Genomic DNA, 12,050 nt, shown 5'->3' with positions numbered 1-12,050 from the left:
CCACACCGTGGGTTAACACCATCTGGTGCCCATCAGGAAACACCAGCTTTGCACAAGTCAATGTCTCTAATTATCTACCTTGACCAAAGGGAGGCCGCTTTCCACTAATCTCCGCAATGTGTTCTGCTTCCCATTCCCACCTGTGCCCTGATAAAAGGAGGGGTCTTGTGTGAGGGAGGACCTCTGGTCTGTGTCAGGGGACAGGCACCAGGTGATGCGGCCACGGCGGTCGGTCCCCATGCACGCCAGAAGCTTCAGTGCTTGCTTTGCCTGGCAGCTGCCTCCCCCCACTGAGACATCCCACAGCTGACAATTCCCCAGCACTGACAGGGGCTCCTTACAGTGTCAATAGCCTCATATATTAGAGCTAACCGCCTTTGTGCTGAGTGAGGGTGTCAGGCTTTTTGGCCTGACAGCGCTTGTTACCATGATGAAATGTAGATTGAATGGAGGAGGGAGGGGGGCTGTGTCTCAGGCACGAGAGCTCGGACACCCCCGGCCTTTGTGTCCCACGCATGGCTATTGTTCCAACCCATTCAGGGCTCTCGGGAGAGGCAGGAGGCCCAAAGAGGAAGGTGGTTGAGAATGAGTTACATCTCTTCATTTCTCCCCTGATCTGCAGATCATCTGTCAGCCGTGGGAGGATAAGCATGTATTTTACACGCTTGATTTGTTGCTAAGTGAAGGCAAGTCATTGTGGTGTTGTTTGCCTAAATCATCTTCATGGTAATCAGTGTGTTTGCACTTTAGCCCATTCATCTTTTTATCAAGTCTATGTGCAAATACATTTCACACCAAGAGTAAATTAATGATGTTATTAAAAAAAATACTTCAAATAGACTGGCCGCATAGTTGCCCTTTGTGTGCAGATAAGCAAGTCATGATGAGACAGTGACAAATAGTTGTCCCAGATCTTAAGGACACAGCTACGTCCCTCGCCTGTGCAGGACAAAAGTGACGCGGGTTCCTGGCGCCTGTGTTGTCCTTTCATCTCCTACACCCTGTTGAGGTAAAGATGGATGGTCCCCCAGCTCCAAAAACACCACATTCAGCTTGTGTGTTGTCGCTTTGTGTCGGCCTTCTGTCCCTCTTTTGCTCTTTGAGAGGTCGATGGGTGCCTCCAAAGCTGGTTAGCAACCAATGATACCCTAAATCTACTTTTTTTTGCACTGCTTTTGTCCTTGTCCTTATAACTCAACTGAAAAACATAACTTGTAAAATACTTGGTAGATGGTATATCTCTTTTAAAAACCCATGAATGAAAATATAATAATCTCAGCACACAAAGTATTATGATCATAAGAAATTTAATTTATGAAAATAAAAATCCTCTACAAAAAGACATACAAAATCAATGTTTTGACAGTTTCTTCATCAGATAAATTACAATATTTGCTACTCTTGATAAAATCCCTTGTGCATTTTGAATATTTCTCTTAAAGCAATACAGAAGAGACCGGTCGTAAAAAATAGCAGCAGTTTGCACGGCGGAAAATTTATCTACATTATGTACAATTTGCAGCGCCAGTCATCAAGTCCGAACTTTGTTGATCTTCACGTCGTTTGCTCCTTCATCTTGATGGAAACGCCAGCTGTCACTTGCACAGTTACTTGTTCATTGCCAAGCTGTGCAACGAAGAGGTCGGTGTGGGCAAAGTTTGGCACAGTGTGCATGGGCAGGGCATCCCGGGGAAATGCCTGTAGGAGCTGGTCAGGTGGAGCGGGTCCTTCAGAAGGCTCTGGACCGGAGCGTGAAAGCTAAGGAAGCTGCTCGACGGAGGCGAGTGTGGAGATGGAACTGCTGTTGTGCCTGGGGTGGATGAATGGTGCTGGGTGCTCCCCACCAGAGAGTGGAGAGTCTGGGCCAGAGGATGCAGGGGGAGATGGGCAGGTGCAGATGCAGCAGGGTTGATGGACGGGTGGCGACTCTGGTTGGCTCCGTAGACGTCCCCCACCAGCTTCTTCATCTCCTCCAATGAGCTGGACAGCATGAGGATGTAGTTTCGGGCTAGGAGCAAGGTGGAGATTTTTGAAAGTTTGCGGACCGACGGGCCGTGAGCGTAGGGCATGACCTCTCTCAAGCCATCCATGGCCTGATTCAAATCGTGCATCCGCTTCCTCTCCCGACTGTTCACTTTCAGTCTCAGGTCTTGCACCTCATCCTTGCTGAGCTGCGATCTGGTTTTGGCTTTACCGCCCCCGCTCTGGTCGGCCTCTCTGTCGGAGCGGTTTTCGTGGCAGTAGGTCTGAAACATCTTGTTTGAGAAGAAGCTCCCAGCTGAGTCATCCACAACCAGGTCAGGGGATGAGGAGCGGCTGTAGGTGGAACCAGCGTCAGAATCCATCTTGGTTGAAGCAAGACTGGCAGAAAAAGGAAAAAAAAATTCTGATGCTTTGCAGTTTTTCTCAATGTGTGCGTGTTCCTCGTAGTCTCGCTTTGCTTTTTGAGTCTGATGACCAGTCTGTCTAAACTGTCATTCTCTGGACCCATTGGGGTCTATTTATACAGCCACCATAACAAAGGAACAATAAGGCGCATAATGAGACACTTAGAGCTACAGCCAATTGCAGAAGGGCCACATGTTCAGCCTCAACTGGCGTGCACGCACACACACACGAACGTGTTGTCCTGTGGTCCCCATTGCACCTTCCCACACACACACACACATTTATCCCCTCTTCACCCAGCAAGCAAGCATCTCCCCCAACATCCCCGATGAGCCACAACACGTTAAGCAGCATAAAGAGTTAGTTAACTAAGAGAGTTAAAACTTGAATTCCAGATAAGACTGCTGTGATTATGAAATTGCATTTTTATTGAACTTATCACAAAGTCCTCTTCATACATGGAACACTTTCAAAAGTAAATCCATACAGAAAATCACAGTTTTTCGTAACCTTTTCAAATATATGAATAATTATAATTGTACGTGGAATACGGAAACATCACAATTAAATCATTGTCTTTCACTATATTTAATTATCAATTTTGTTGTCATTACACCTTGATTTACTAAATGGCTGGGTGAATGTGTGGTTCATCAAACTAATCCTTTAACTGGAAAGTCATACTTTAAATTAAATAAAATATTAAAATAATAATGATGATATATTAATATGTGCCATTTTGCTCATATTATACTTTACACAATGATGGTCTAGAAAATGTTATATATGGTAATAATTTTCTGAATTTTAATTTAATAATAGGGTTGCTACTTTACAGAGATTATTTCTTATAAGCGCAACAGCCCGCATTTACCATAGTTGTTTTCCATGATTATTTTTGCACCGAGTGCACATTTGTAACGTTCAATGAAAGTGAAGTAAAAGTGAGAGTGTGGCTGAGCATGTCCCTGACGCCCTGCGCCATAGCGGCAGATATATGATGCCTCCGAGGCCTTATTTACATACGGTATCCATGCGACGCTATAGGAGAAGCATGAAGCACCATATGAGGTGCTTGAACATGTAAAGAGGAGTGTTAATGGCAGACTAGATACAATTCAACCAGAGGCCAAAACAAAAGAGGTCAGATAAATTTGACTCGGCTCTCTAAACAGTCTGCGAAATTGCATCACTATCACTGGAAGGGGGCCCTTGCAAGCGGGGAGGAGGTAGTTAAAAAGATACTAAAGAGTGGGCACTGCATTGTCTTCCCCTAATTCAACCATAAAGACACTTGCACTCTCCCGTGGACACGATGCTGCTTCAATTTTAAGTGGAAATCAGCGGATGGCATATTTCCGACCTAAAATTTCTATTTCTGATAGCTACATCACGCTTTAGATCATTTTTTTAGAGACTGATTCTTTAGCAGATCATAATATGGATTTCATTATCATATAAATAGGTCAAATGTTTTATTTTATATTCCATTAATCCAAATATATTATGACACTTCTCTTATTCTTATTCTCTTACTTCTCTTTTCAAGGCAAAAATTGTCTCCAAAACATGTTGAGGACTTTGGATGTGCCAAATATTATTAGCTTCTATTTCAAATTTAGGAAACCTTCAGAATTCACTTTTATGCTGCAGTTAACTTTTTTCATCTCGTCATCATCTTCTTTCTTGACCTGACACAACACATTCTTGCTGGATGGAGGTTCCATCTGATGACAAACGTTCAGTCTATCATGGTGTGCCTTTATTTACATGCACAGTGTATAGTCTCCACTGATGCAGTGGAAGATATACTTTCCAGTGTGTGCTTCTCAAACACAGAATAGGAATGAAGGGGGCCCCGAGGACCCCCCGCTAGAGCGCCATCAGGGGGCCCCACGGGCTGCTTTGGCCCTGCCAACGTGTAGTGATATTATAATTGGAGAACCTCGAGCGGCAACATGGGCCGTTTATTTGGAGCATATGGATTTTCCCATCGTTAGGCTCGGCGCCAACATGGCTTCTGGATTTCCCTTCACTAATTGGGTCAGATCCTAATTAACTATGCCGGACTCAATGGCACCCGATTTCATTCTTCTGCGGCCTTTTCAGACACTTTAATGGCTGCGTGTAAAGTCAATGCCTGTTTAAAGGTCCAATTCAGTCTAACTGAGATCAGATTTTGGAGCTCGCTACTCATTTATACATTGAGATGTAACAAAACAGTAAGCCGGAGCAACTGTGTGTTTTTAAATGAACAGTTGCTATCCACATATCTGGAGATGATTTAGGGGCTCAAGGAGAATAAAGGAAACATCATCATAATCTCTCACTTGGACCACAGATGTATGCATGAGTTAAAGAAACCTCTCTTATTTTTATTCATGTGTTTGCAGAGGCAACGGGCCACACAGAGAGACACAAGCGTCTTTGAGCTTTTGCATTTTACAAATGAATGCATAGCCACCCTCCATGTTTCCACATAATCCTCCAATTTTTAACCCTGCGTTTGGCTGTTTGACTTTCTTCTCTGTTCGTCACCTTTCGGGACCTTACATCCAATTGGGGGGGCTCGCTGACAGACGTTCTTAAGGTTTAGAGACCCCCTTGGTGTGCACGCCAATGAAAGTGCTCAGGTGACCAGAAAATGAGGGCATTATCACAGGCATATGCTTGTAGCGGCTGAGGATCAGGCTAGATTAAGGCCTATCATGGCTCAATGAAGTGTTAAGCTGAAAGACAAACCTGCGGTGTGGACCCAAAGGCTTCCTTCACTCTCTGCTGGCTATTGTTCAACTGGATCAGTGGGCTACATCTTCTGTACACGCACGCACACATGGGCTTTAATCTGGCCATGTTGGTTGAGAGCGTTCCCCTTGGAGAATCCAGCTGCTTTTGTTTAGCTCCATTTTTTTGAATATCAAAGATAGTCAGTCAAGTTTCTCCTTTAATATCTTAAGGCACCCTGAGCAGGATTGGATTGGATTTTAATTTAAACATCTCCCACGTTGTGTCCAAACGGGATGCGAAGCGTTTCAGTGACGCTGCTCTTTGTTATTTCTGTCTTGTGATTTTCTTCATTTACACTGCCAGCGACAACGGCATCATTTCAGCTATGACAAAAAAAAAACACAATGCGATGAAAATCCTCTCGGATGTTTATGGGTGACTTAAGAGCCCAATAACTTTCCCCTTCATCTTAAAGCAAGATCACATGCAGGGCGAGGGGGAACCACGAGAAGGATACGGAGAAGTGCCGATTATCAGCCGGATAAAAGGAATCCGTGCCTTGTCTTCTTGCCTTGAATGGGCTCAGTCAGCAGGCTGCCCCATACATTGGCTAGGCCATGCTGATAGAACTTCATAAATTACCCCACAATTACCCCGGGGGGAAAACGGAGGGTGGAAAAGACTAGCCTGAGGGCGACATTGTGAAAGTGCAGAACGGGTTGCTGTGCAGATCCTCGTCAGGAGGATGATCCAGATGTTGCCCTTCAGTTTGTACAGATGCTAATGGTGGTTTCTTCCTGAGACTGTCAACGCACATTTGTTTAACCTTTTAAAAGTCCAAACTATAAGCGTCCCCTTAGCTGACAAATACGCCTGTAAAAAATTATATATATATATAAAAAGAATTCATTGACCAATGATTTTTTTTATTGCTTTTTAAAAATCTAATAAATTGCAAATAATACCCTGATGTGTAAATAATGTTATCTAATATATATTATATGCAAATATATATTGTGTGTAGAGTTGATGCTCTGGATTATCTCTACCATAATTCTGTTTTTAGATTATTTCAAAGGTCAGCGATGCTAAATTGTCTGATCATCTAATTAAAGAGTATGAATGCATGCAAGGATAGATCCCCCCCCCCCCCATCCCCCTGAAAATAATAGCATGTCCCTAATCTTGATCAATGCAAAACAAACAAACCAGCAGACACGCACGCACGCACGCAGGCACACAGCCACATTGTGTTGCTTTGGCAGCGTGCATGTCACACTTTTGAACAGTTGGCCACTCACTGAGGCATGTGAGTGGCATTGTGTCGGCAGTCTGCAAACTTCTGCCACTTTGTGCACCCCGCCCGTGTCCCCTCCGTGCACCCCCCCTTGTCTCTGTGTTATCCCGTCTGATAGAATGGGCGACTTGCACACCCAATAATCTTCATCCCCGAAGCCCAGGCACGACTGTTGCTTTCATCAGCACCATTGTTTCAGTCTGTTACCTCCGCTTGCGCAGCCTCACCATGGCAACGAACACACAAGAAACGCAGGTGGCCCCCCCACACCCAGCCCTCCATGTCTCTGCCCCATCTGTGGATAGGCCTGCCATGTGTCCATTGAGAACGGTGCCGGCGGCAACGCAACTGTATGTGGAAAGTACATGATGCTGTCCTTTTGTGTGTTCCTTAGTCTTCAGCTACTTACTGCTGACCCCGGGGTCAACGCACACAATAACCTGAGTGTTGGTGGCCACTGGCCATCCTCATTGGCGCTTGATTGACGAGCCGATCAATGGTCCGTTGGTGTGCGTGTGGGTGCCTCACGTTTGGGTTCTGCACAGCCCACTGAATCAAGTGTATGTTTTCTTTGAGGATGCATTCTCCTCCGGGAAGAATGCATTAGGGTAGTTAGAGACGCACAAAACATGTCTTGTAGTTCTTCACTACTCAAAGAAATAACGGCAAATTGGCTCAATTAATTTGGAATATGGCTTGTCCTTAAGAACATTCCAAAACTTTTATTAGGTTGCATTTGCCTTTTATTTGCACATACATTAAATCTTAAATCGCATATGGGTGGATGTTAATGCTGTTGCAGCACACGATAGAAAATCAAGATAATCGTTAAATGTCCATAAAAATCTGGATGACCACTTTTTATGCGCTATGCTCTTTTATTTACTACCTAAACTCACGTTTAAGTAACATAAATATTTTGAGATTGCATTGTCATTTTGTTTTTGCATTTATTCGATATGTCATGCATGGCACTTTAAATGAAATGAAATAAATAAATAGGAGAAAATTGATTGACTAAACACAGTATAACAAATAAACTAGCAAAATAGTTCAGAAAGTGATTAATTTGCAATTATGATACAGTTCTCGTATTCGATTATATGGTCAATTTAACCTAGCATCTGGCAAATTGATGCAGGAAGATGTCTCCTCTCCAGGTCAGATGGAGTCAAAGCTCACAGTCTGTTCTACAGATGCTCCACTGGGCAAAAAGCATACAGCTGTGTGGCCTCTCTGGGCCATTTAGTTTCTTCTCGCACCTTTGTCATTGCTATTCTTTGTCTGACTTTTGGAGAAACACAGCCTTCCAAGATCTGCACAACAGACCCCGTCCTGCTGAGTGCAGCATTAAATATCAATACATGTTTACGGGGCCCGTAAATACTTGATACGGACGAGAAGCAATGAAAGAAAGATTCCAGCTTAGCATTTCTCTCGCGTGCATGAAAGTGAGGCACAGATGGAAGGAGAGAGCAAACAGATAAGCAACATCCATGTAAAGGAATCAGAAATGGACACTGCAGGCCATCAGACTCCAGACGCTCGCTAATTTTTTACACAGCGTGATTAAGAAATAGCACTTCTCTCTGTTAACCAATTCCTAAAGGGGATTTAGGGTTGGTAGAGTCATCAGCGCTTTGGGCTGTACACGACACTTAAACAGAAGGTGCAATAAAAGTACAACTCTAGTGACTGTGTGGTAGTATATTTTGGCTGCAGTAGGTAGGAGGGCAAACGTCCCAAGCTCCGGCCTTTAAAAGATTAACCCTGAGCCTACAAAAGCACAGGGGGGGCTGCATGCGGGGCCGGGCCGGGCCGGGCGAGGGCATGAGTGGGCCACTCGCTGGTTAAACATTGGCCATCTCCTGTCATTGTCTAGTTAGTAGCGCTACACTGCTCCTCATTAGTGGTGCAGACACATATCTTGGCAGCCGGAGTGAGCCCATACAAAAGGTCGTCGTGCCCGAAAGGCAGCGATGGAGATGTATGGGTCTAGTGTACGTGGCGTACTCGCCACGTGAGGCCTGTGGTCATAAAGCCCCAAGCAGGACAGATTGGACAGCACCCCCCCCCCCCCTCCCCTCCTCTTTCTGTGTGTTTCTGTGCCGTGACAGTGATAAACGGTGCACACAGCCATGCAGAACAACAAACAGACACAGCCTCATTTCCCCAATGTGGGTGAGGACAGGCAGAAAGGAGGTGCCATCCCATTAGAGGCTGGGCTCAATGCTGCTGAGCTTGAGGATAAGTGTGTAGAAGAAGAGGAGGGGGGGCAGCGTTGACAATAGACGGGCAAGCAACAGGGGGACGACTGCGGTGTTTCGCTTTCTCCCCGAAATGTGTCATAAAAGCTCTCCTTAATTGGTGTTCCATAAAATTAGCATCTCCAAACTGATTAGATTTCCTCCCTTCTCAGCCTCAATTGTGTCTCTCCCAGTGACCCCATCCCTGCCATTCATTTTCTTTTCCTTTCACAACTTTATTGGGAATCAGTGAAAGAGGAAACTCATGTAAGATTGTGCCCTTTGACCTCTGCGTCCCCCACCTCCCATTTGAGTTTGCCAAGTCCAACCTCCTCTTGAGACAATTGCCTTCTGCTCTTCCACGGCGAGCGGAACTCGTGAAAATGCTTTGGGCTGAACAATGTTTAAGGCTGTATAGTGTTTTTTACAAGATTCCGTTTGAGAGCCGTATTATAAATTCTGCACTTAAAACGATGCTCAGGCTCGAGAAAAAGCTTCCGAGTAAAAGTTTGCAGCCGTGTTGAAGTGCACTGCATCATACCGTCGAGCAAAAACTATCAATATCAAAATAAAAGTGCTATTTTAGTACACTTTTACACACAAACTGAAGTAAAAAAAATAATAATAATAATCATAGAAATAATAAATATAAAATAAAATAGAATAAAAAGTGACGGATGTAAAAGAAATGTGACACACATTTTAATAAATAATAGTAACACAAACACATATATGGTAAGGATTAACAAGCTTTTAACTTCTTTATTTAAATGAATTACATAAAGTATTCCGAGGCGTTATTTGCTCACATTGGCATCGAATTACGTGATTTTATTCTACAGATCGTCTTTGCTTGCTGAAGTTTGTATTTAGTTTTAAACATCAAATTGCCATATGACTTTTTTTATCTGTCAAGGTCACATTTTGAAGCACAGCTGAATTTGGAATGCGACTTGTATGTCAGGCAGCGATGGGAGGGACAAATGAGGTTGTTAGGGAGGGATGGGGGCACCACTGATGTATGCATATCATCAAGGCTAAAGAGCGGGAACATACCCACACATTGTGATGCAAAGGGTACGGGAGGGTTAAATCAGGTTCTACTCGGCCCCTTGACCCAGCAGCTCTTTGATACTGAAGCCTTCAGGACGTGGGCCCCAAGGGAGCTCAGTGTGGCGCAACCCTGCGACCGGACCACTGCCACACAGTCAGCGGGATTCAAGGACGGGCCTTTTGTCCCCAAAGAAAATGTACGTGGATTTGGGCGGGGCCAGGGGAAAGGTTACATGAGAGGAGCATGGGGAGCGAGGATTAAGATCAAAACAAACACAGTGGAGAGACACATCATCTCACTTTCTCAGTAACTGTTGAAGCAGCTGGCACATAAGTCTAACTTGAATAGGTTGAACAAGTTGAAGTTCATCTAAGAAGGAGTAAAGCAAGCTGAATGACAATCCAAATAAAAAGCAAAAAGGGGTTGCTGACAGCAATTTATCAGAATATCAAAATATTAAAAGCATCACCGATCCAATCAGAGGATGTTTAAACAAGTTGTTTATTTATTTAAAATTTTCCCGGGTGATCACATGTGACTCAGTCCAATAAAAGCCAGAATTTGCTAAATGCACTGGGAAAAATAATAACATTTAAACCTTGAAATTTCTCCCCAAATCACTAATAAAGATTCAGCACACGGAAAATGGGGTTAAATGGTAAATGGGGTGTGGCGTGATAAAAAGTGATGGAAGCCATTAATTCGGGAAGTCACTGTGCTTGCACACACTGCACAGTTATGGTTTGCATTGAAGCATATGGCTCCATACAAATCTAGCATGTGAGCCACAGGACATCCATAACACCCTCATTTGCATAACTGCAATTTGTGTTTTATAATGCTTTACAAAATCACTATAGTCATTGCTGCAGTATTTATGCAGGTTTTTGATTGCTAATAAAATTCAGATCATAATCACTTCTAATGGCATGCAGAGGAACATAAATGTTCTCGCTCGTTGTAGTTTGTATTTAGGTGCAATTTACAGCTGTAGTGTAACAGCAGATTATTATGGAAACTCTTACACACCCAATAAAATGGTCAACTAACCATTTTATTGTTTGCCTGCGACTGAATCATTAATATTCTGAGATGAAGTGTATCCGCTTGGAGAGTTTGGAAGTCCCAAAAATGTTGACAGATTACAAAATGCAGACAGTGACATCGAGCTAAAATATATAAAACTGTAAAAGTGATTTGCCAAAAAAAATTAAATAAATAAATAAATAAAAAATATCCATATCTTATATGTATTTTCATAATTAGGTGCCTTTCTGGGTACATTGGTAGGAATAACTGCCCTCTTGTGGACAGTCTCATTTTTAGATGATCAGTTCAAGCCACAGAACTGTACTCGTTCTATCTTGTAGCATATATTGAGTTATTATTTGTAGATATATACAAAATAAAATAAAATATATAAAATATAATATATATTGAGTCATCATTTGTTATAAAAAAGTTAGTTATTTGTTACTTGATGAATTGATGGTATCAGCAGCCCATGTGAGCAGTATAGTGAAAAGTGGTTAGCACATCTGCCTGATCGTTCTGAGGTTCTGTGTTTGAATCTCAGCTCTGGGTGAGGTTTGCATATGGGTTGCCGCCAGGTCTTCCAGCTCACTCCCACTATTCAAAAATGATCGAAATTGTCCATAGGTGTGAATGTGGACCTTTTATTGAGTGGCCATCAGTCTAGTGTGTGTAGATGGCCGCTTGCCCAGAGTCAGCTGGGAAGAGCTCCAGCTCCGACCCAAATGAGGACAGGTAGATGGATGAATGAGTCAATATGCACATCTTCAAGGTTGATTTGTGAGTGGGTTCACTGAGGACACATTTTCATGTACACATATATTTTTAAAAATCAGCTTCGTGCACAGTTTTTTTAAATCACCTTCTTAATACCTTTTTGTACTACTCAGCCCTGTACTCTCTGCTAAAGGCTGCACGGGCTCTCACTGAACAGAGATGGACTATGTCTGAGTCTCTCATTTCAACTCCTCCGATGAATAATGCAGTGAAGACAGATGATGAGGCACATTTGCTTGTCAAGATGAGAGGCTGACACATTGAGTTACACTCCAGCGCTGTGGCTGATGATGTTTGACCAGCCTTTGAAGTTCATCACCTTGGGGATGCTCATGCATGAGAATGATGGAGCCCTTTAAAGCGCTCCAATTGGAAAATGATTCTGGTGCTTAAAATATACCCTAGGGTTAGATGTTATTAACAGGGTTGAACCACAGGTCACTCGGACGATAAACACTTTAGCTCTACTCGGGGAAATGCCTATTTTAATATTCTTAATTTGCATTGTAATTCGTAAGAGAAACTTTGC

At 43.3% G+C, this 12,050-nt stretch overlaps 1 protein-coding gene across 1 annotated transcript; it reads right to left on the bottom strand.

The window, feature by feature from the left end:
* Window positions 1–1,288: 1,288 nt before the first annotated feature.
* olig4 (oligodendrocyte transcription factor 4) lies at window positions 1,289–2,453 on the bottom strand. The gene has a single exon (XM_049740546.1). The coding sequence runs from the start codon at window positions 2,343–2,345 to the stop codon at window positions 1,608–1,610; it is 738 nt and encodes a 245-aa protein (XP_049596503.1). The 5' UTR covers window positions 2,346–2,453; the 3' UTR covers window positions 1,289–1,607.
* Window positions 2,454–12,050: the final 9,597 nt, after the last annotated feature.

The sequence above is a fragment of the Syngnathus scovelli genome, chromosome 14 (genome assembly GCF_024217435.2).
Source record: "Syngnathus scovelli strain Florida chromosome 14, RoL_Ssco_1.2, whole genome shotgun sequence".
NCBI classification, from domain to species: Eukaryota; Metazoa; Chordata; class Actinopteri; order Syngnathiformes; family Syngnathidae; genus Syngnathus; species Syngnathus scovelli.
This window is presented reverse-complemented; position numbering and strand designations above follow the sequence as displayed.

What these genes read in the sequence shown, in the direction of transcription:
- olig4 (XM_049740546.1), bottom strand. Translation starts at nt 2,345, where the DNA reads ATGGATTCTGACGCTGGTTCCACCTACAGCCGCTCCTCATCCCCTGAC.